At 41.7% G+C, this 26,145-nt stretch overlaps 1 protein-coding gene across 3 annotated transcripts in view; it reads left to right on the top strand.

Moving 5' to 3' along the window:
- Positions 1-2,459: 2,459 nt before the first annotated feature.
- scube1 (signal peptide, CUB domain, EGF-like 1) overlaps positions 2,460-26,145 on the top strand; it is a 279,156-nt gene continuing 255,470 nt past the window's right edge. For all 3 annotated transcript variants that reach the window (XM_078220129.1, XM_078220128.1, XM_078220127.1), the window contains exons 1-2: positions 2,460-2,629; positions 6,284-6,406. In XM_078220129.1, coding sequence (XP_078076255.1) covers positions 2,542-2,629; positions 6,284-6,406 — 211 coding nt within the window. In that variant the 5' untranslated portion in view covers positions 2,460-2,541. The remainder of the gene's footprint in view (positions 2,630-6,283; positions 6,407-26,145) is intronic.

Genomic DNA, 26,145 nt, shown 5'->3' with positions numbered 1-26,145 from the left:
TAGGTGCACTGGCCATGTTAAAGTCTCCTTCAGTGTACCCGAATAGGTGCAGGAGTGTCGCGACTAGTGGATTTTCACAGTAACTTCATTGCAGTGTTAATGTAAGCCAAATAACACTAATAAATAAACCTTACCTAAGATCTCTTTCGTTAATTTTGTGTTTTTTTTGGTCTGATTAACCTCTGTGAAGGACACAGATACTTTTTTTTAGGCTATGATTCTATCAGTTTGCTTGATTAGAAACAGGCAACCCCAAAAGCCTCCATCTAAAATCGTCTTCCAATTCATTTATTTGCCAACAGTTGAAATAGAATGGCTGTATTTTGAAATGGGACAGAAATCAGAATCATTTAAGCCCCACTGGCTCAACATGAGACCACTTTGAAAAATGTAAAGGGCAGAAGGGCTTTTTTGGCTTTATTTCCAATTGAATGAACCGTAAAAAAAATGCCCGTCGAAGTGGGAATTTGGGGAGATTGTAAATCCCCTCGGTTTCTGAAAGATTATTCAGAGAAGGCGTACTGCTGTTTAGATAATGAATTTGGAGAGCACAGTGAACATATCAGAACATGTTCACAAGATAACATTCGAACATTGCAGTGAGGCGAACCCACAATCAATGGTTAATTATGTCCGTGGAGTGCACAAAATTAATGACTTTAACTCTTCGCCAAGATCATTGATCTAATTATTACCTCGGGGAAAATAAGGTAGCTTTCATCTGTTTTTTTCCTCTCCACCCTCCCCCACCCCGCGGCAAAGGGAAATGCAGCAAATAAATCAGTAACTGATAATACGTTTGCATCTCCTATTATATTGATCTGCTCTCAAAAGCTTCCATTGACTGAAGCTATCGGATGCTTAACTGTAAACTAGCCGAAGACTCCGATCATTGAATAAGTAACTGATATGGTATTGCAATATATCGGCAATAACACAGCTTACCAACCCCCAGTCCAAAATACTATCAAATGCATCTACATAACTGCACCTATGAATACAAGAACGCTTATGTTATTATATTTATTCCAAGTTTAACCATATTCCTTTGTTCTGACCTCTAGGCTAAAATCACACGACTTCCCCTTTGGTTGTCAAGGAGATCGGAGTTGGACACTGACGCTTGCCAACTCGCATTGGCTCAGCCTCTGGAAATTCCTCACCAACGGATTGTAAAATCCCAGCAATCGCCAAGATCCCGGCAAGAGGAGGAGATGCAAGGAGACAGGGGGATCTGAGGGCAAATCAGTCTCCCTGCAATTAAACCAGGGACGGGGGAGTGAGCATAGCAGCCCGGCTCTGGCAGCATGAAGAGACAGAGAAACAGAGAGATAGTCAGGGGAATATACAAATAGAGAGATAGACACACAGAGAGATAGGGAAACAGATAGATAGAGACAGATAAATAGAGAAACAGAGAGAAAGATGGAGAGAAATAGAGACAGATGGAGAGAGGGGGATAGGCAGAGAGATATAGAGGTAGAGAGATAGACATAGAGAAACAGATAGAGATAGATAATAGAGAAACAGAGAGATGAAGAGAAATAGATGGAGAGAGCGAGATAGGCATAGATAGATAGACAGAGACAGACAGACAGATAGCTAGAGACAGACAGACAGATAGATAGATAGATAGATAGATAGATAGATAGATAGATAGATAGATAGATAGATAGATAGATACAGACAGACAGACAGATAGACAGATAGATAGATACAGACAGACAGATAGATAGTCAGACAGATAGATAGATAGTCAGACAGATAGATAGATAGATAGATAGATAGATAGATAGATAGATAGATAGATAGATAGACAGAGAGCCCCCAATCTGTGTGCTCAGGAGGAAGGCCTCCCCCACTGATGGTAAAGATATTAAACTCTCATTCACCACAGTCTGAACCAACCAGCCTCTCCGACCCCCCCCCCCCCCCGTAAAATCCCCTCCAACAGCCTTGTCCTCCCTTCCTGCGCGCTCCCGCTCACCACTCACCCTTTCACGCTCAACATCCCCCCATATCCGCGCGCTCCCACTCTCCATCCCTGCGCGCGCCCCCCCTCCTCCTCCCCCCCCCCCCCTCTCCCGGGCGCGCTGGCCCCTTCCTTCCCCTCCCCAGCGGCCGCGCGCTGGTGTTGGGCGGCCGTGAACGGCGGGCTGCCCGGAGCGCACGCGCGCTGTGCTGGGACTCCCTCGCGCTCTGCCCCGCCTCCCCCCGGGGTCTCTCTCCGCCAATGGGAAGGCGGAAGCTGCCGCTCCGCTCCGCCCCACCCCGCCTTCGCGCGCCGGCCGGCCCTCAGCCGCCAGCTGATTGGACGAGCGGGGAGGGAGGGAGGGGGGGAGGAGGCCGCCTTGCGCGGCGCGCGGGGCGGGAATGTCCGGCGGGCTCGCGCTCTCTCCCTCTATCTCGGGCTCGCGCCCTCTCTCGTGCCCGCGCCTCCGTGCCCTGACGTTCTCGCATGAAAATGAGGCTGTCAGCTGGTCCATTTCTCAGTCCAAACGCGTCTTATCAAAGAAACACTAAGGACCGAATCATATCATTATGGGGACTGTTTGTTTTTCATGGCACTTCTGTTTGTTTTTCGTCCTGTTAAATACTGGCCGGTCCTTGGGAACTAGTGGGCTTGTAGGTAAGAGTTCCGAAATTTCAACCTTCTGACTGTAACCCTGTGTGTGTTTTTATTTGTTCAGAGTTCTTTTGGAAAACTGTAAAAAAAAAGGGGGGGAATTTCATCCCCTCACTTGTCAGTGGTTGGAAATTAGTGGGATGTGAAAGTGCGAACCCAGGTTTGGAAGACTTTCTTTCTCTCTATGTATAATGTGGGGTTTTTCTGGATGGACTTGGGCAGTTACCAGTGTGCGCCCCAACCCAACATGTTCGGATTTGCAGCTAACTTAACCTAACTCTCCCTCGACCTCCGCCAGAAAAGTACTTGTTAACTTTCAGGAGTCGTTAACAGCACCACCACCACACTCCTTACTTTATTGTTGAGGAGCAAATTAAAGTACCTGGGAGGAGGAGTGGGAGAAAGAGACAAGAGAGATGGAACAAAGGAGTGAGCATTTTTCCCTCAGTTGCGACCGTTTTGCATTTTAATGCTAATCTGGGACTCCTTTCAAGTTATTAACAGTTTCAACCTCACCGAGATTAATAAAACATTTTTGTTTTGGGGTGGGGGGCTGAACGTGTTCCGGGTGTTTGGAAAACAAACTGTTTGCTATCAAAGTTTGTGTGGGATTTATTTGAGAATTGTCTTAACTTTGTTTTGCCCAGTACAGTCAATCTGAAAAGCCGGTCAGAAGGATTGGCTTCATTATTTTTTTAAACAAGATGTTGTATCTTTTAGAATATTTGATAAACACGGATGATATATAGCAGCTTATTGTTCTTTGCTAATTAGTTCTATCGTATTATGCTTCAATCAAACGTGCCAGATATGTTCAGCGATGTATGTGTTTGTGTGTGTATATACAATATATATATATAAACCTTTGCAAAAGTTGCATTGGTTAAATTAGGAATTAATCTGGGCACCGAATTCTAGCACATTCTGCATGCAGAATGTATCTTCCCTGAAGAGAAAGAGAAGATTTCTTACTTATTGCTTAACACGCCGAGAGGAGTTTGACCCCCTTAAGCCTTAATGAAAAGCCCCCCTTTGGACTCATTTGAAGTAATTCTGAGGGCGGCGGTGCCAAGGAATCCAGCTGTCAAATCCGGAGAAACCCATATGAGAGAAGCACTTGATAATGAGTCAAAATATGACAAGGCAGTTTTTCTTTTCTGCTTCACTGCGTACGTCTCCTGCTGGAGCGCACTCTCATTTAGCTGCAAGCACCTTTAGACTTGACTGAGTCGGCAAATTCAATTGATTTTTTTTAAATAATAAGAAGAAAGCGGTTGTTTCCGTAAGGGCTTTGAATAATTGCCTCTGAATAAATGAGGTCGTGCTCATACAAGACTCGCGTAGCGTTTTACCGCTCATTAAGTTGCTATTATTGTCATGCAATGGGCCATTGCAGTCTATTAAATCTAGTATCAATGAACCCTTCAGAGGCATCCAGGCGATCTTAACTTAAAACATGCACCATGGCAGAATATTGAGATACAGTAATGCACACGCCAGCGTGTAGTTTATTGGTACACTTTGTGTTGTCTGCCCTATTTATCGCATTTCTCTTTGGTGGACAGACTCAGCGAGGAACTGTCTGGGCCATCCCAGACACAGATTATACCATGAATAAATCGATTACTAGTCAAATACCAGTAAATAGCTTATTGACAACAATCCATCGATCAATAGCACTAGGTACCTGAAGGCGGGTGCTATAATGTGACAGATCAAATCCCCGGCTAAAACATCCCCACGCTTTTTAAAATCAGCTTCCAAAAGGTCAATTCTATAATTGGAATACTTTATTCCACGCTTTTATTTTGACCGGAAAATCGGACGCGCCCCACAAAAGAAACATCAGGATTGCCTTAGATCGACAGCATTTTATATCAAATCCAAAATAACTAGTTTTCTTTATGCGCTTATGATATAAACGAAGATTAATTCCACCAAATAAATGTAGTAAATGCAAAGGCGTTGTTTATGACCGTCGACATCAAACTCTGTAGGTTTGACAGTAACGGCTGCAGGTTAAAAATCTCTAAAATCTGCGGGATTACTAAAATCATCACCGGAGCAAATAACAGAGTTCTTAAAGCGGTGTTGATCGGAATTGAGTCCGTATATCGGTAACTAGAATGATAAATAAAGAAAATATAGCTCGAGGCGGGTTGGTTTCACTGTCCCTGGCGACTAAAGGACGGATTGAAAGAAAATAATCATAATTTAACGCAACATTGCCTCTTAATTACCCCCGACTTCCTTTTTAAAAAGTTCAAGGTGCAGCCGATTGAAGTTGACTTGGCCACGGAAGAGACTTGTGAGAACAGGAATTTCGATTTATATTTGATATATAAAGCCAGAGTGTTATGAGAAGGAGACCCGATGTATATTTAACAGAGATTGCTGCCGAGTTCGGCATTTTCTGTTGTGGCCGCTTCAGTGGCTTCCAGCAGCCACAGAATAACATGGCCCTGTCACACACAGAGACACACTCACAAGCTGCACATTTGTTCCACCCATTCGTTTGCAATATTGGCCCCATGGGAACACTCGAAACTCCACAAGAAGTAGGCAAAATAATTCCTCGGTGCATACAGACGCCCTCCCCCCACCCCAGCCGATTTACATCATTGACTGAACTTGTGCAGCAAGCAACCCAGAACGCATCATGGTTAATGCATACGGTTGTTATCAGTAATGCCCAACGCGGCAGAGTTTGGAAATCCGGTGATTGAGAATAAATCGATAGCATATGGGCCACCACCTTGGCAGTTATTATTTCAGTGGCACTCGTGTAGTTTTCTAGTGTGTTAAATTTAAATGTCACTGAAATGTGGATCATGACATTTTTGATCGGCGTGGGACACTCGTGTCTCACGTAGTCCGTGAGTTGCATTGTCCCAAAAATCGATATTGGCAATTTGGTACTCAGTATGCCTATGTATTATTTATTGGATGCAAGTTTTAGCTCTGCTCTACCCAATTCATACCAGTGTATTGAAGCCAATTATTATTGATTCTTGATGTGGTGCCAACAAGAGGCGAAGCAGTGAAGCAACATACATTTAAAACATTTATTTAATACTCAAGCATACACCAGTCGGAACGGGGTTCTGTTTACTTCTGAAAGATATTCGAATTTATCTATCAGAAATATACTGAGCAGCCATTATGGGTGGGCTCTTTCGCATTAGTGAGAAGCATTTACGTTTTCAATTTTTTTCACAGGAGGCTAGGTAAATACACGAGGGAGATAGGAATAGCGGGATGTGCTGATAGAGGAAGTGGCGTGGGAGGGGAATCGTGTGGAGCAGAAACACCAGCATAGCCTAGGTGGGCCGAATGGCTTACTTCAGCGCTGCAAATTACATAGGATTGTAAATTCTCCAAATGCTGGATGAGAAGTCACCAAGAAATAGTACAGGGTCCCATATATCAGCACCTTCACCTCTTTTGCACTTTCTTTCCACGGGATCCAAAATACTTCTGAGTTCTTGTAGAAGGTTGACAGCGAAACCACCGAAACAGAAGAATAATGAGACATTGCGGGCACCGTTTATTAAGAAATCAAGATTGAGCGCCACTCCCCTTTTGTGGTTTCGATATTTTTGATAACTGATGCCTCTGGTTGTTAATGAAATCCTGACGCTGTGTTTCTGGTTCTAGATGTCGATGAGTGTGCGGTAGGAACAGACGACTGTCATATCGATGCAATCTGTCAAAATACGCCCAAATCCTACAAATGCATCTGCAAACCAGGCTACAAAGGAGACGGGAAGCAATGTGAAGGTAAATTGGAGACTAACATCTGCCGGTTCAACTCATTGCCTTCCTCTCCAGAACATTTTTCTATTCCGATTTTCCAAGTAAATGTCATCAGCAGCCTCCGGAATCACCAGAAATTAGTTTCTTGCGTTGGATAGAATGTGAATCTTTCTCTCCCTCTCATCTATACAATCATTACTGCAGTTGAAGTATTTATTTTTTCTAAATATATTTTACCGCCTCTTCTTTAGAGCCTGCTAGATGCAGAATAAAATATTTGTTTTTGTGGCGCACTGAATAATTTCAGAAATTGTTGGATCTGTTTTGGGGGCTGAATCCACCCCCCCACCCCGCAACCCATAGATACATAGTGCTTGATGTCAGGTATTCCGGGGGAGGTCCAGAGGAGGTGAGATCTTCATCTGGTGGGCCGCAAGAATCAACATTTAAATATTTCAACTTGGAAGCCTTCTGGGCAGTACAGTGGCACAGTGATTAGCACTGCTGCTTCACAGTACCAGGTACCCGGGTTCGATTCCTGGCTTGGGACACTGTGTGGAGTTTGCACGTTCTTCCTGTGTCTGCATGGGTTTCCTCCTACAGTCGGAAAGACGTCCTGGTTAGGTGCATTGGCCATGCTAAATTCTCCCTAAGTGTACTCGAACAGGTACCAGAGTGTGGTGACTAGGGGATTTTCACGGTAATTTCATTAGTGTTAATGTAAGTCTACTTGTGACACTAATAATTAAACTTAAAAACTTCTGGATTTGAGAGTGGCTTTGGCAAAGTACAGGAAGTCGGCTGCCCAACTACCATCTCATTTGGGAAATTGTATCATGTGACCTAAACATGAAAGAAACAATTTATTTTTCTAACATGATTATTCTTAAAACAAATAATGCTTAAACCTTGATTTTTAAATCCACTTTTCTCTTTATCTTATTATACATTCAAACATATTTCTGAAACTTACTGTTCTATCTGCAATGCTTCATAAGTTGTCACTTTGCATTAATTTAGCACTCACTATATGGAAGAGTGTTCCAGTGTTTTGCAGCAGGAAAGAATGCTGAACTGAGGACTTGGGAACTGAAAATAAGAAACCAAGCTGATATGTTTTTAGAGTTTGTTGCTGGAAGAAAGAGGTGGCAAGGCTTTGGCCATTTGATTTTGAGAGTTCTGTAGAGCAGGAGGGCATTGGAGGAAAGATCGGTATCAGATGGTCAAATGAGGGACATTTTGCAGTGCTGTATGTGGTGAATTCCTCCCCAATTATCCATAGCATCCCTACAGAATCCCTACAGTGCAGAAGGTGACCTTTCAGCCCATTGAATTTGCACTGACTCTCCGAAAAAGCATCTTACGTGGGCCCACCTGACCCTATCCCCTTAACCCTGCATATTTACCATGACTAATCCACCTATCCTGCACATGTTTGGGCAATTTAGCATAGCCAATCCACATCTTTGGACTATGGGAGGAAACTGGAGCACCTGGAGGAAATCCAGACAAATACGGGGAGAACATGCAAACTCCATACAAGGCTGGAATCAAACCCAAGCTCGTAGTGCTGTGAGGCTGCAGTACTAAACACTGTGCCACACAAGTCTATTCTGTACAGTGCGATTCCCTACGTTAGTGATTTTTTTTTAACTTCCTAGTTTTCTTTTCCAGTTTCATTGTTCTTTATGTTAAAGGAAGTTTAAAAAAAACGTTTTCAGTTTATTTGCATGCTTGCATGTGGATCTGGCTCTGATTGGGTAGGTAAGAATAGAGGGTAGTTCCACCCTGATGGAAAGCAGCAGAGAAATATTTGAGTTAACCATGTCTGAAGCTGCAGAAAAGAGGAGGCAGAGCCATAATCCATCCAGCTCACAGAGGCTGCAGTTTGCTACTTTGGCTGTGGTAATTTCTGTGTCGTGATAAGGGCAGGAATCTAATTGGAGACACCAAATTCGGGAGGTGTGGAGAAAAATGGGCAGACATTTGGAAGATGATATGTTTAATGACTTTACTGATAAAAGGAAGGTTGGAGATGGACTTATAATTTGCAAGGACAGAGTGCCAGAGCGTGACAGAGAAGGACAGTACCTGAGGGAGTGGAACCATTTATGATGGCAGGATCTTGATAAGCTGAGTCCTTTCTGAAGAAGAATATGGGATTTAAATGCAATTAGTCCACCTACCCTACACATCTTTGGACAATAAGGGGCAATTTAGAATGGCCAATCCACATCTTTGGACTATGATAGGAAACAGAAGGATGGCATCATGGCATTTTAAAAAATGTAAACCCAATTCTTTCAGCAATCACAATTCACATCCAATTGACCTCAGGATGACATCTATTCAGACCATTCATACACGATGTTGGAAAGTAAGTAAAAAACCAGGAGCTATCTGTAGTCACTCCAGTGGAGTCCTCTCATTTAGTCTGGCAAAAGGCTATAAATTCAACAAAACATGGATACACCAATCTCATCCTTTCCCTGAGGTTCCTGGAGACTTTGTTTGGAGAAAAGCCACCGCCCATCTTAAACAAGGTTGACAATATCAGCAAGGGGACCTTCCCCCCCTCCCCCCCGGGGGAAAAAGTTATCTTGAATTTTTAATATTTTTCATTTCCTCCAGAATTCTGATGAGCATCTGAGAAAGGGGTTCTCCCAGCCACACAATAGGCTAAGTGACGCTTTGTAGTAAAAAGATTATTGTCCTTTGTATGCAATCTATTTTTCAAGGCACTGTTTCAAATATCTTGAGACACTGTAAGCCACAGACCCTGCTTGTGTATTAATAAAAGTTACTCATTGCATTGGTTCTCCATTTCTGCATTTCTTCTCAGCTTGCGATTTCTTTGGATAATTCATACCGTAAAACTGGATTCCAATCCTTTTTTTTTCAGATATACTTGGGTGACATTGTTACTGCCTCATTCATTTGAATTGAAATCATGCTGATATAAAAAGGGTTCCCAGCATTATTGCGGGGCGAGTGAAAGATAGAAATAAGTTTTAAGAACCCAAAGAATGTTCATGAAAGAAATGAAGAAGAAACTGATATGAGAGTTATTGTCATTATAATTACATTTGCGCATCTGTTCAGTGTCCTGTGTGCCTCTTGTCTCATTTACAGATTTTTTCTGCATATCACTTTATGTGGCTCCTGTTGATGCCAGCTAATCAAATTCACATCCAAGCAACAACTGCATGCACATCATGTAGTTGAACCAAAAACTGAAAATTATTAGTGTGTTTGCTGAGTGATTGGTTCAAATGTGTGATATGTGACTTCTGAAATCTAGCCTTGTGTGGTTTCTAGGTACAAAGAAAAGTACAGCACAGGGACAGGCCCTCCGGCCCTCCAAGCCTGTGCTGATCATGATGCTCTAACTAAACTAAAAAGAGAAACCTTCTGCCTTTATTCAGTCCGTATCCCTCTACTCCTTCCCTGTTTGTGTACTACCTGAATGGTGAAAATCTGTGAGGTGGGAGTATCTTGGAACTTGAGGGAGTTCTCATCTCACGACAGCTAAGTCTTCAGATGGACCTGCTACAGGCTGAATCTCTTGTGCTGCTGAAAGTGGAGGTCAGCTTTGTCTCCTTTCTGCCACAATGGCTTTTAAGGGAGAGGGTTGGAAGTCATGTAAGTGCTGTTTTCCTGAGAGAGCAGTTTCATGGGAACGCATTCATGTATCATCCGACTGGTACTGGATGGGCATTGGCTCTGCACGGAAACTGGAACCTCTAGGTGGATTTTCCTGACAATCAAATAAGTGAAGCTCTGGGCAATTGTTGTCTGTAAGCAGTCACTGAGGCTGTTACAGCCAGATGATATAACCGTCTCTGTGTTGGTGCTAAGGTCTTACAGGCAGTCGCCTGTGCATTCATGGTAGAAACTAATAGTTGTGGTTGTTATTCAATATGCCCAATCTGTAAGTGATTTCAAAGGTCACATTTGTTTACAGCCAAACCTATCATAGAATCATAGAATTCAGAAGAGGCCATTCGGCCCATCAAGTCAGCACCAATTCTCTGATAGACTATCTTACCCAAGCCCTCTCCCTTGCTCTACCCCTGTAGTCCCGCACATTTACCAAATCCATCCAACCTACATATCTTGGGACACTAAGGGGCAATTTAGCATGTCCAATCCACCTAACCTGCATATCTTTGGACTGGGCAAGGAAACCGAAGCACCCAGAGGAAACTCACACAGACACAGAGAGAATGTGCAAATTCCACACAAATAGCCAGCCACCCAAGGCTGGAATTGAACCCGGGTCCCTGGAGCTGTGAGGCCAACCACTGCACCATGTGCCACCCTGGCAAGTTGCTTGTAGTGGAGGAATTGTGCATACTGCTGTTCCACTCTCATGGCTGCTTTTGCATGACCTAGGGGCAAGGAGGATCCAAGATATCTGAGTAGCCTGACAGCTGCAGTGGATGATCAGGACAGGATGGCCAGAAACTAACACTTCTCTTCAAGCATCCTTAACCTATTGCTGTGTTGATCAGTGTGGACTTGTAGTGCTACAAATCACCCAATACAGTGCACTACCTATAATAGTAGATTCACATGCAGTTGAGGACTATCCTGAATGTCTGTATGGTGCTCTATCAACATCTTTCCTTCAGAAGCGTACCTTGTGAGATCTGGTTCCCTTGCTTCTTCAATTGAGGACAATTCCATATGTATCTTAGAACTAGGAGGGCATTGTACTCCTTCTGACTCCACAGAAATTAAACTATTAAATTCTTTCTCACAATCGATTGAAGGGCTCCTGAAGACATAGAACATCTGGGTGGAGTGTGAATGTCACAAGCTCTGTCCAACATCTTTTTTCTCTTTACTCTTTCATAGGATGTGAGTTGCATTGGCAAAGCCAATATTTGTTGTCCATCCCTAATTGCCTTTGAACTGAATGACTTACTAAGTTATTTCAAAGGACAGATAAGAGTCAACCACAATCTCGAGTCACTTGTCGGCCAGATCAGTTATGGACAGCAGATTTCCTTCCCAAAGGACATTAGTGAACCGTATGGATTTGTAATGATAGTTTCATGGTCACCATTAGTTTCATGTTCACTATTACGGAAACTAGCTTTCAATACCAGATTTTATTCACTGAATTTAAGTTCCACCAGCTGCCAGGGTGGGATTTGAACTCATATCCCCAGAGTATTGGGTCGGACCTCTGGTTTACTACTCCAGCAATATTTACCGCTACACCATCTTCTTCCCATCCCAGCTCTGCCCAAATACAGAACAATTTCAACTGATATTACATAACCATTATTAAGGCTCAATTTTCAGGTAAGCATTCTACAGAGCTATTTGGCAGACAGTACACTCCCTACTTAAGTGGAGCATGCAGAATATCAGTAATGACTAAACTGTAAACTGAAAAAACTTCTCCAGGAGTTAATTAAGAGTCTGGATGCATCCAATTTATCTACCAGTGGACCCCGATCCCGACAAAGGTCTGCTACATTCTGTTGTAACTTAAATTATTTTTGTCCTTCACTGAAATTGAGATTTTCACATTAAGAATTGTTTTCATGAGCATAAGTCCTAGTACAAAACAAAATACGTCTTTTGACCCCAATTCAACCTGTGGTCAGTGTCAAGAATGTTGATGTGATGGTGGTACTGTTGAAAATCAAGAAGAAATGTTTTTTCCTATTTGCTATGTTTATTTCTGACGTGTGAATTGGATTCTATGCCAGATGGTGAAGTATGAAATTAGATGCAAATCATTTTTTTGAAAGAAGACTTATTTACAGAATGCAACATTGCATGTCTATCTACTCCCCCCGTGTCCAGCAGTCTACCATTATACACCTTTGAGTAAGGCCAAATTAACAAATGTGACAGCTACTTTAGGGATACTGTAACTCAAGACAAAAATCTTGAAGGAAACTTACTGAATCAAAGCAAAACATGGATTTGGGGACTGATGAAGAACTTCAGCCCCCGTGATACCCACTGGTAGTGGACAGCCTCAATTATGCCTGTGGACATGGCATGCTCCCTCTCCAAGGACACCCAGCCATGGACGTAGCCACGTGGTCATTGTTCATAATTGCTGTAGTACTTAATTAAACAAAGCCATTCCCCTGTTTATCCTAACAATATAATTAACATACCATTAACACTTGAGTGAAGCAAATGTTGCTGCCTTCTTGTCAGCCCAGATCTGAATGTTATCGTGGTCCTCCTGGAAGTTGGTATGTACTTTTTGATTAGTGAAGGGACTGTGAATGGAGTTAAACACTGAAATGCTTAGTTAAAAATGTTACCCTTGATCTTGACCTTATGACTGTGGGAAGGTCATTGACGTAGCAGCTCTAAGTGATGCATTCGGGACTGCTTCTCTGAGCAACTGTTTGAAATGATGCAGTAATGCCATCAAAACCCAGAACTGGGCTCCAATAACAACAGTCATGTTCCTTTTACATCTGGTATATCTCCAGCCACTGGAAGGTTCATTCTTTGACACTATTCAGTTTAATTATTGTCATGCTCATTAGTGCCATAATCAGTCAGTTGCTGTCTTGATGTTGAGGGTATGTACTGGTACTGGCACCTCAGTAATATCTGAAGTAGCTGTGAAGCTGCTTTTCCACCATCTACTTTTAAAAATTCTTTCACAGGATGTGAGTGCCCCTGGTTATGCTGGCATTCTTATTGCCATCCTTAATCGTCCTCAATCAATGAGCTACCTTCTGGACCCACTGCAGTCCATGTGATGTAGTCTGTTTAGGGGGAATTCCAGAACTTTGGTGAAAAGCTGAATTTTGTGTATGTAGCCTTTTAACAAAGTATTTTGGCATTCAGTTAATTTGGGAGACTTTGTGTACTGCCTTCAGGGTATAAGTTTTTCCTTTAACTCTTTGTAGATGGGTAGGACATAGTATTTGAAGTGTTATCTGAATAAAGCACCGTATAATTTAACCATGACTTTGACTTACACTTTTTTATTTTGATTATGTTCTTTATTGATTGCTTTACTTGCATGTTTGGATATGTTGGCCTTTAAGCAACATTCCAGGTAGAGAATGGAAGCTAGCAATGTATTCACAACTGACTCCCTCTGGTATTGCAATATCTATGTGATATCTAACGTACACGGTGCTAGTGGGTGACCATGCCACTATTGGTGCATCTCTAGTGCCTAGATGACGCTGCTGGAAGATTCAGTGCCAGGTCTCAAGAGGGAGGGAAGCCCACCGCCACCCTGACCCCATAAAGATCTTCCCTCAAGCCCTGATTAACGGGGCTGATAGAAACATACCTCAACTATCTTCAGTGGCCCAGATTGTTTCTGTGACCTGGAGCTCATGTCTGTTCATTTGGATGCTTATTGGACATTCTAGTCTTCAGGCTGGGCTGAGGAAATTCCTCGCCTGAGTGCTTCTACCCCTGAATCAAACTCCATTTCTTTTACGATTCACAAGGTCCCTGGCAAAACTTGCAAAAAAAGGACTCCATGAACTTTCAACTCCTGTTAAGTAGCAAGTTTAACAATACATTTAGCTCCTTAGCTCTTTTGACACAATTCTTGAAGTGTGCATACAAAATGCATTTTTAAAAAGTTTGCGAAATGACATACTGCCACTGTTTGACTCACTCGTGTTTTATATTGAACTCATTTTGCAGCATCCTGGCTGCCTCTTCAAATTAAACTTCTCTTCCCTTCCACAAAAAAAAGTTTGGTGTTTTCTTTGAATTTTGTCAGTTTCTATTATAGTTTAAGAACTAAGGTATTAATTTAAATTTAAAATAGGAGGTGCCTATTTCTGGACAAATGAAATGCCTCAGTTTAAAAGTTACTATCAGCTCTGACAACAATCACTGTGCTTGATTTGATCATTAAGAGCCAATGAGAATTCCTTTTGCTTTATTTTGTTGGACTTTCTTCAGAACTAAAGCTGGTTTTGCCTGAATGGGATTTTGATAAACCAATCCATTGTATTTTGGTATATCCTGTTGCAACATTCTTGTACTGGTAAATAGACTTTCCATTACTGTCACTTTATCAGAAAATTTTCCAACCTTCAGGTTTTCATCTTTATCTTTGGATTCCATGTGAAAAGGCTTATTTTATGCTACAAATTGTGCTACTGTCTTAAGAATCCTGCTTAAATTGATTATGTTGTCCCTCTTCACAGCAGTAGTGATTAATCATACCATAGGATAATTATTCCAGAGTTGTTAAGGTGTTTCTATTATTAAATGAATACTATACTCCCCTTTTCAAATATTTCCAATACTAATTTTAAGTGATGAGTAATTTGTGGCAGTGGATATTCCAGAATTGGTATCATTTCACAACTTATTATTGTGAACAAGGCCAACACCAAGTAGTTCATTAACAGTTGTGTTAGCATGGCATCTTACACTTTATATAAATATTTTGTATGTATAGGGCAAAGTAAGTAGTTTAAATGTACAGGCATGAACAGATCAGTTTAACAAAGCTAATAATTATACATATAGAACTGATGGAGCACTGTATAGATCTTAGAAATGCTAGTAAATTATTGTATGTGTAATGAAACAAGGTGGGAGAAGTACAGATGACTTAGTTAATAGGATTGAGTAGAGACTGGAGTAAACATTTTCTCTTAAGAGGTAGAAATAAAACAGTTGATGGCAACTTAGAAGTGGTTTCTGAAATAATTGCAAGCACCAAAATGTATATCACTGATTTGTCCAGGGGAAGTGACAGCACGTGTATGTGTTTTTGTTATAAGGACATTAGCCTGTAAGTTACAATGAGTAATGATATTGCATGAATGCTTAATATATTTGTATCAAATTCCTTTCGCCACAAATTTAGCACAGCATTTGTTTGTTGATTTTGATAGGTTAATGCATCCACTGAAGTAGGGCGAATTTGGTCCCGCATCCATTGAAATTTAGAAGCTGGAGAGGCAAGGTGATCTTATTGAAACATAACATTCTGAGGAGACTTGACATGGTGGATGCTGAAAGTATGTTTCACCTTGTAAGAGAGGATGTAGTTAATATGGAGATGAGGAGACTGATGTTCATGAGTCTGTGGAACACTCTTGCCCAGAGAACGGTGGAGGCAGAGTTATTTAGTATTTTTTAAGACCGAGTTAGACAGCTTTTTGATTGACAAGGGAGTCAACGGTTTTAGGAGGAGGAAGGAAAATTGAATTGAGGCCTCATTCCGATCAGCCATGATCTTATTGAATGGTGGAATATGCTTGAGAAGTTGAATTCCTTACTCCTGCTTCTAATCTGAATGTTCATATGCAATGACAGTGAACTGTTGATGGCTGGAAGTGGTGAATGGAATGCTTTTTCTTGGAAGGTGTTGAGTTTCTTGTTGGAGCTGCATTCAGGCAAGTGGAGAGAATTCTAGCACACTCCTGACGTGTACCTTGGAAAGGCTTTGGGGAGTCAAGATGTGAGTTACTCACCATAGAATACAGAGTCTCTAATCTGTTCTTGTTGCCACAGTATTTATTTGTCTGGTGCAGTTAAGTTTCTGATCGATGGCGAAGGCCCGCAAGATGTTGATGGTTGGGGATTCGATATGCTGTTGAAAATAAAGGGGAAGTGGTTAGATTCTTCCTTGTTGAAGATAGTTATTGCCTGGCACTAATGTTGCACAAATGTTACTTGCTGCTTATCAGACTCAGCCCAAAAATGCAGGCAGCAATTCTTTAGGAGCCACAGTCTAACTGAATTTCTCTTCAGCCAATTGTGCTGCTGCCCAGATTTCCTGCGGCCATATTCTTTGTGTGGTGAACTATTAAAATTGGGAGATGGAGCTAGTCTTGCAAAGTTTGACGAATTCCAATTTCCCCAATGTTGGCACAGGCTCATTTGTGGTATGGGCAAATTAAGTGCTTATTTTATTGCCATTTTGAATTCAGAGTTATACTTTCTTTCTTCAATCATGGGATGTGGGCATCACTGGCTAGGCCAGCACTTATTGTCCATTCCTAGATGTCCTTGAGAAGGTGGTGGTGAGCTGCCTTCTTGAACCGCTGCAGTCCCTGAGGTGCATTACCACTCACAGCGCTGTTAGGGAGCGAGTTCCAGGATCTTGACCCAGTGGAAGTGAAGGAACAGCAATATATTTCCAAGTCAGGATTGTGAGTGACTTGAAAGAGAACTTTCAGGTGGTGGCATTCCCAGGTATCTGCTGCCCTTGTACTTCTGGTGGCAGTTGTGGGTTTGGAAGGTGCTGCCTCAGGAGCCTTGGTGAGTTCCTGCAGTGCATCTTGTAGATGGTACACATTGCTGCTATGGGTTGTCGGTGGTGGAGGAATTAAATGTTTGTGGAAGGGGTACCAGTTAAACAGGCTGCTTTGTCCTGGATGATGTCAAACTTCTTCAATGTTGTTGGAGCTGCACTCATCCAGGCAAGTGGAGAATATTCCATCACACTCCTGACTTGTGCCTTGTAGATGGTGGAGAGGCTTTGAGGAGTCAGGAAGTGAGATATATGCCGCAGGATTCCTAGCCTCTGACCTGCTTGTGCACCCGAAGTATTTACATGGCTAGTCCATTTCGGTTTCTGGTCAATGGTAACCCTCAGCATGTCAATAATGGGAAATTCAGCAATGGTAATGCCATCTAAGTTCAAGGGGCAATGGTTACATCGGTTACGATGGTCTTTGTCTGGTGATTGTGTGGTGAGAATGTTAATTGCCATTTGTCAGTCCAAACTTGGATATTGTCCGGCTCTTTCTGCATTTGGACATAAACTGCTGCAGTATCTGAGAGGTCAAGAATAATACTGAACATTGTGCAACTCTCAGCAAACATCCCCACTTCTGAAGATTTGCATCGGTCATTTGCTTATCATGCTTTAATCTTCAGTCAATTTTACTCAATTGACAAGCCAAAAAACATTGGAACTGCATTGTTGCCCTGTAGTAATTGTTGAATCATTTTAAAGTATACTGCGAATGACATCCTTGCTGTTATCCTGATCATACCCTGTAGCTTGTAGCTTTTCTTTGAAAGAGGTAACCAATTAGTTCCAATCTCTCTTCCTTCCCTGGAGCCCTGCAAACTTTTCCTTTTTGAGGGAACATTTACAATAATTTGAATTAGTTATTTATTAATCAGACGCCAATTCTGCAGAATGGTTAAGAGAAATAACAATTTCAAAATGGAATTCCTGTTCCACATTAAGGACTAGTTTTATTCTGAAGTGGAATTAAAGGAAAAGGTCAATGTGATGTACCCAGTGTTTCTTTCATTGGCAGTTATCTTTATGTAACCTTAAAAGAAACTTTTAAGCAGCCTCCTCTCTATAATGTTAAAGCTTTGAGTTCCGAACTTGAAATCTAGTCTTGATTTACTGTCATGTGGGAGATTACCCATGAGCAAAAGCTGTACACAGTCTTAGTTGATTAATCTGGGGAGAGAGATAACTGACTGCAGAGGAAATCTGCACGGCTCCAACATGCCTTTTGGTCAACTCAAACATATTGATGGTTCCTGGGAGACATATACTTACTGACTGACTGCCCTCGCTCTTTCCAACCAAAGAGGTTTTTGGATTCAATATGGTGATATGGAGAAGGTAGAGTAAAGAAGGGAGAGATTTTCTTGAAAAAAAACATGTGTTAAGTAGAAAATAGCAATTGCTTTTTTCAAAGATTAGTTTTTCTTTTTCTATTTTAGATGTTGAATGTTGTTGTTTCAGTTATGCAGCTGAAGTTTATTAACCATTGTCAAACATGTTTGAGTTTTGCTCCATTGCTTTTGTCATGAACAGGAAATAAATCATGATACTGATAAATATTCATAGGACATTTGGAAGGTTGCAATAGTTTTATCGAAAATTGGAAAACAAATTGAGTTATGATGGGGATAAATAATTACATTTTTGTAGATTCCAAAAAGGGTGAGAGTTAATGTATGAATCTGGGGTCCTGAACTGTCTGGATTTCAATAGTGTATGTTGATGGCATCTGTTAACTAAAATATGTCCAAGAATGAAACAGCATTTTTAGGAATAATTTATTACCCTCCTTATTCATTCTTGACATTGCATGCAATAAATAAATTCCATAACAAATTTACTTACTCCCTTTATTTTTTAACATGTATTTTCTGCTCCCCTTGTCTGTGTTGTGAACAGTTCTTTGCATGAGGAGGTATGTAGTTCTTTAGCTCTCTGGTGCACACAAGTAAAGACTCTAGATTCCGTAGAAACCCAAATTACATGTACCTTCTTCTCACTTAAAAACTTTTGATGGAAATAAAAGCAATATTGAGAACAGGATTTAGAAATTTAAACCTGACAGATGCATTAATAGATTCAAAGTGCCAATTTTCCATTGTTTTCCTTGCAGTGCATTTCTTTCCAGAATATCATCCTCATGCTTTTGTTTGGTAACATTAGGGAAAATCTTTCAGTATTGATTATAAGTTAGAATGTGGGAACAGAAATGATTGATTTCTGCTCGGGGGCAGGACGGCTGGCCATGCTCTGGTCAGTTCATTAGAGGAGCATGGCAGATCTTGTGCCGGCAGGGGCAGGATGTCGATGCCCCTGCCACTTTCTCTTCAGCTGGACCATAGCTGGTAGAAAGGCAGGTTTGCCTGGAGACAGCATCGTGCATGCCTGAGGGGATTGCCATGATACATCTAGTCAGCATATTGTTTTGAAGCTGTCCCTCTGGCCCTAAACATTTCAGCCAATGGGAAATACTGTACCCACCCCTGGCCTACTCCGCCACCTCCCCATGGTGAAGCCCATCAGGAAAGACGACAGATGAGTTCTCTCATTCATACATCCATGTTCATGGAGACTGCAGCATTGACCAGAGTAATGAAAACCATGTCTGCACACCCTGGGCAGGATTTTCTGGCCACACCCGTCCCAAAACCAGAAAATCCTGCCTGAGGTCAACGGACCTTTGCATGGATATACCCCCCCCCCCCCCCCCCCCCGCCCCGGCGCCCTCCCCACGGCTACAGTTCCCATGGCGGGCAGGACGAGAAATGTCTGAAAAACTATTGGGTTTTCCTCCATCACTCTAGGGACACATTTGAGAGCCTCTTCCCTTCCATCATAGGTGTACCCCATCATCAGCCATAACTGTCTACCTGGAACCATTGAAGTTGTAAACTGGCATATTGCTGTCACCACCACTGCCACCCCTGTGCTCCCCCCCCCCCACTCCATATCACTGCCTCCCTCCCTTTGTCCATTACCTTATCCCTTCTCTGCCATGGTCAACCTGAGCTGTCCTTCAGCACAGATTTTACTGTAGCTCTTGACTTGCTTGGATCTCGATGTTATGAGACCCATGAGTTAGGGAACAAACCTGCTGCAGTGTGGGCTTCACCATAGAGAGAACACACCTGAGAATGATTCTCATGCAGTTGATTCCTGATTATGAGGGTGTCCCTTTAATCAGTCATTTGTGCTTACTTTTAACTGCACCCACACAAAAAGACCCTCAACCTGCTTTGAGGATTCTCACATACCGAGAGACTGTGGTGGAAAAAAGCCTTGAGAAAATGGGACCCTTTCCAGACACGTTCTACCACCACCTATCCTCCCCCATCACTCATTAGCTTTCCACATCACCTGTGAGGTACCCAATATAACCATTCTTCTGCCCTGTGTTACCTTTCAACCTCCCCTCATTACCCTTGAGCCTAGAACGATCACCCTCCACATGCCTTTCCTCCCCTCTGAGCCTAAAATCGTTAATATCCCCATGCCCACTGTGACCCTGACCCCTCTCCTTATAGATGCCACCAGTTTTGTCCTTTTCATGAGCACCCCACCCCTCCAAACGCCTGTCCCATGAGACTGTTTGCTACCTGACCATGACCCACCTTGGACCCTGGAATCAGATTATCTGCCACCCCCACCACATCCCACTATCCCCTTTCACTGCAACTATTCCCTCCACTGCACAGTACCCTCATTTCAACTGTCATGGCTGTACCATAGATAGCAATGACCCTGCCCTTTAGGACTATCTCTCTCCCACCACCCCTCACTCAGTCTTGCCAACCATTCACTAGATCCCCATAGATATTCCCTCCCTCGCATGTCCCTGTAGCTTTGCCTTCCCTTCTGGCTCCGTCCCTGCCCTGGACTCCTTCCCTTGGATAGTCTCTCTGCCTCAAACCCTTCCATCACCCAATAATTGCCTTATTGAACAACAAAGAGGAAAAGAAAACAATGGATACTCACTTCAACTCCAGCAAAATGACTACCTCGCCTTCTGTACGTCACTTAAAAGCAGTTGTAAATCTGAAGGCACAATTTGCTCACATGCTGATAACCTAATTAGGAAGGGGAACATAATTCTCACAAGCTGGACTTCTAATGAGCATGTATGAAATGCACATGCAGTAAACTGCAAGCATTGGGAAGCTCCAAAGTTCCCTGAACGTCATTCCAAAAGTTCATCCCACCATTGGGAAGCTGATTTTTGGCCTCCTGCTTAATTATATTCCCTCACCTGCCTTGCTCCCCACTCCCAGGAGCAGCACAAGATCCCACCCATTCATTAGCATGCATCATGTATATTTAATTCTTGGTTGACATTAAAATTTCTCTGGGTGGAGGTTAGAATTTTGCTGGTTTATGTTAATGCTTTATCAGCACACGTAAATACTACCAATGTGGACGCCTGTGTGGTGTAAGATCTGGTCATTTTCTTATCATTGTGTTCCATGTTGTGATTAGGGTTTCTCTCTCCAAGGCATGCCAGGAATGCACAAGAAAATCTTGGTCTAAATCCTCAATTGTTTTGTGTAAGCAACAGGGACAATGTTAATGGCTCTGTTTTATTTGGAAACATTTTTAAAAGTTAGGTGAGAGAGTTTTTTAAATCCCTGTCCCTCCCTGTATAATTGAAATAATTTTGAATACCTGATAGTACACATTAATTTCATTTATTTAAATAGATTTTGTGCAATGGATGAATGGAATTCGGATCATTTTACAGAACTTGTAGATAAGAGAATTCTTCTGATACTACATCTTATTGGCTCCTAGTTGGAAAATTTTTATGCTGAGATATCAACGATAAGATCAATTGTCAAAACATGCAAATTAAATATAAAATAGAATATGTTGCGAATATGCATAAAACAATGTTATCAAGTGCTAGTGAGAGGTATGTGGAGAGGAGATATTGCAAAGGTGGCTATGACGCTGTGAGTCTACATTTCTGCTATTGAGTAAAGCGTCACCAAATCCAACAGCAGCTTTAAGAGAACATTGGTATAGAGAACAACAGAGGACAAAAATGCCATGAAGGTTAGTTACTCAGAGCGAGGAAGATTGTGGAACATGGTGAGAAAAGCCATGGAACACTCTGACCAACAAAGGATTCAAATAATTATAATTAATCAAATATAGCAGTCTCGTGGTTATGGTATTGGACTAGTAACCTAAAGACTGAGGAATCAATTCACAATGTGGCAGATTGCGAGTTCAATAAATCTTGCACTATGTGTTGAGCACCATGAAAGTTGCTGGATTATTGGAAAACCAATGGTTTCATTAATGTTCTTCAGAGAAGGGAAATGACCTTTCCTTTTTGGCCTGGATTACATGTGACTATAGTTCTATACCATTTGGTTGATATGTAATGCCCTCAAGCCTGTTCTTGATAGGCAATAAAGACAGCCTTGTTAGCATTCCAAGATATTTTTTTGAAATGCCAGACCACTGGAACCTGACTGCACTATAACACTACTTCCATAGCAATGTGAATGGGGTATTAAATAGAGTAATGTTTCTTTGAGAGAGTACTTGGAGAATAATGGATAGCTGGGAATTATATTTAATTGAGAGGTTAGTTGATGTCATAAACTGAAAAGAGTTTATTATAGTCATCTAACCTCAAAGATTACATTGTTATTTTGTTCTCATTTTTTCCTGTCTACTATTTCTATCTTGGCATTTGATCTACTTTGCTATTTGTCAAATTAATGCGTTCTATGATTTGTTTTTTTAGTAGGATATTCTGGTTTACATTTTTCGTCAATAAACCCATAACTATTCTCTTAATGTTATTGAATCAAAAGTTGATCAAGTCTCTCTCATAAACCCAGAAATTATTGTTGCCGAAATTAGTGGAGACATGTTTAATGCATTTATATGGCATTCTTTGCTCTTTTTGCAGAGCTGTTGATTCATTTAAAATGAATGGATTAGCATCTCTGTTCAAATAATACAGATAAATATCATACAAGCTGAACTGAGTCCTAATCAGCTAATATTGACAAAAGTAATTTTTAGGCAGGGGGGTGGCTAGCTCATTTGGCTAGATCACTAGCATGTGATTTAGAATAACACAACCAGTATATGGCCTGTCTGTCATTTACCCACCCTTTCCTGTCCTGTTTACAGGTAAAATGCCTCACCTTGCACCCATCACTATTTTACCCATGGCAAGGGGAGGCCCATGCCAGGCAAGTAGCCCATCAGCTGTTGGGTAAGTGTGGCTGGTGGAGCCTACTTTGGGTATCTCCTGTGCCCTTTCCAAAGTCATACTCATCCCTTTAACCCTCTCCCTGGATTCTCAAATCCCACCCCTCACTGGGGTCTGCCAGTCAGATCCTGCCAATTATCCTGGGCTCATCTCCAATCTGGTCTCCATAACCTGTTCTTCTTTGGGAATTGGCTTTAGTCCAAGTAATGGCCACTACTCGAATCTGGCGCTGCTAGGATTACAGAGCTACCAGCCAATCTGATTTAATATTAGCTCTCAAAGTGGTGCTCCCTCCCCAGATGGGGGTAAAAGTCGTGCCCTGAGCCATTTAGTGCCGTGCCACGCACAGAAATGACCACAGGGCTGCTGCCTTTTGGATGGCGGTCTCCCAATAGACAGTTCAGTCGTGGAGGGGGTGGGGAATACAATGCGCCATAAAATCCAGCTATGATTCGCTTGATATGTTCAGTGTCACATATTCAGCTAATTCAATACCCCCCCCCCCCCCCACAATGTTTAATCCAGACTTTATATGAGGAAGTTTGATAATGAGATGTGTAACCATAAAACCGATTGTAGGCTAAAGCCTTCAATTCTGCAACAATTGCCATGCAAATCCACTTCACAGCCTTGTTTGGGATTTCTCAGGATTCTGGATTGAAGAGTTCAATAGCCTGTGATTCTGTGATCCTATCCTTTCTAGAATACAATAGTTAAAGATACGCATGATTCTGCCTGTGATTTAACTAATATCTTGAATAGATCAAGAATCAACTGCTTGTTTTCATGATTAAGCCCCTGTGTGTATGAAACCCCAAACCCAATTTTATCCTTGTTGTGTTTTTTTATACCTAAAATCTTGCTTTGAAAGATCTGTGTATCTGTACCCCTAGATTTTTCTGTTTCTCCACTACATTCTAATTTTAATTCTCTGTTCTCTACAAAACATCTGCCTGTTCAGGTTGGTGTAACTAAATAAGTGAATAAATCCCTGGAATTATGAGTGTAAGGAAGCTTTCCTCATTTCTTGGTGAACATCTTCCTTTAACCAACATCAACAAAATAGATTAACTAACTTGTCATTTATCTCGTTTGTTGTTGTTTCTGATTATACATTGGCTGCCATGTTTGGCCACATTATAAAAGTAAATCAGAATCATATGGTGCAGAAGAGGCCCTTCGGCCCATCGTGTCTGTACTGACACACAAGAAACATCTGAACTTCCACCTAATCCCATTTACCAGCACTTGACTCATAGTCTTGAATGTTATGATATGCCAGATACTCATCCAGGTCCTTTTAAAAAGATGCGAGGCAACCCGCCTCTACCACCCTCTCAGGCAGCACATTCCAGACTGTCACCACCCTCTGGTTAAAAAAGTTCTTCCTCACATTCCCCGCTAAACCTCCTGTTCCTCACCTTGAATCTATATCCCCTTGTGATTGATCCTTCAACAAAGGGGAACAGCTGCTCCCTATCCATTCTATCTATGCTCCTCATAATCTGGTGCACCTCGATCAGGTCACCCCTCAGTCTTCTCTGCTCCAATGAAAACAACCCAAGCCTATCCCACCTCTCTTTGTAGCTTAAATGTTCCATCGCAGGCAGCATCCTAGTGAATCTCCTCTGCACCCCCTCCAGTGCAATCACATCCTTCCTATAATGTGGTGACCAGAACTGCACACAGTACTTTAGCTGTGGCTCATCAAAGTTCTGTACAATTCCAACCTGACTTCCTTAATTTTGTAATCTGTGCCTTGATTGATAAAGACAAGAGTGCCATATGCCTTTTTCACCACCCTACTAACATGCCCTTCCATCTTCAGAGATATAAAAACAAACACGCCAAGGTCCCATTGTTCCACAGAACATTTTAGTGTCATGCTGTTGATTGAATCAAATTACTCCTTCCAAAGTGTATCACCTCTCACTTTTCAGGGTTAAATTCCATCTGCCACTTATCTGCCAATTTGACCATTCCGTTTATATCTTATTGTAGCCCTCGACACACAGCCTCACTGTTAATCACCTGGCCAATCTTTGTGTCATCCACAAGCTTACTAATCCTACCCCCCCCACATAGTCATCTTAGGGAACCCAACACAGATCCCTGTGGAACGCCACTGGACACTGGTTTCCAGTCACTAAAGCAGCCTTCTGTCACCACCCTCTGTCTCTTACAACTGAGCCAACTTTGAATCCAAATTATCAAATTACCCTGTATCCCATGTGCATTTACCTTCTTTACAAGTCTCCCATGCAGGACCTTGTCAAAAGCTTTGCTGAAATCAATATAGACTACGTCAACTGCACAACCTTCATCTATACACCTGAACACAAAGCTATGCTGACTATCCCTGGTCAAGCCTTGCCTCTCCAAGTTCAATGGCTGTGACACACACTTTGGGACATCCTGAAGATGTGAAAAATACTATATAAATCCATTTTTATTCTTCCTTTGATTGACACATTTCTGCTCACTATCCTAGTCTGCCTATGTTATTATGTCTCCTTGTTCTTCATGTTTCTGGTGGCCCTTAGTTTGACTAAGAAGAACATACAAGCATACAAAAAAGAAAAGTTTAAAGTTAAAGTTTATATATTAGTGTCACAAATAGGCTTACATTAACACTGCAATTAAGTTACTGTGAAAATCCCCCAGTCGCCACACTCCAGAAGTCATAAGGAAGTCAAAGTGGGAAAGTTAAAACTGGAAAAGAGTATAGCTGCAGATTTTAAACACAATAGTAATGAATATTTCCAATATGTTACGATCTCAGTGGAGACCAGTAACCTTTTTTTGTGGAAAAAAAACAAGAAATCCCAATTACTTACTGAAAGAATTTTTCACAGTTTAAAACAAAAGAATTTTCCTATACAAGAGTCAAATAAAGCAAACATTAAATGCTCCTTTACATAACTACCAGTACTCTAAAACCTAGAATTAACATAAATTGAACACATTAACAGGGAAATTGCAGTCAATTATGAATTATTAATTACACATTAAACAGCAGACACAATTAGATCTTGCGAATTGGCTTGTCAATCCACTCAGCATCTATTTCACCTTCAAAACTCTATCTTCCTCACTTTCAGCTCCTCTTTGTCGACAATTTAACTTGGTCTTTAGCGGACAGCAGTGCACAATCAACTTGAGTTCCACAGGCACAGATTTCACTAAACATAGCTCACGACTGTCTCCTCCATTCTACTCGCTGTAGCCTGGATGATGTAGATCCACTAAGGTTATCTTCAAGTAACAGAAACAGCGGCAGCACCTATAACTTTGCAT

This window comes from Mustelus asterias, chromosome 9, assembly GCF_964213995.1.
Source record: "Mustelus asterias chromosome 9, sMusAst1.hap1.1, whole genome shotgun sequence".
NCBI lineage: Eukaryota > Metazoa > Chordata > Chondrichthyes > Carcharhiniformes > Triakidae > Mustelus > Mustelus asterias.
This window is presented reverse-complemented; position numbering and strand designations above follow the sequence as displayed.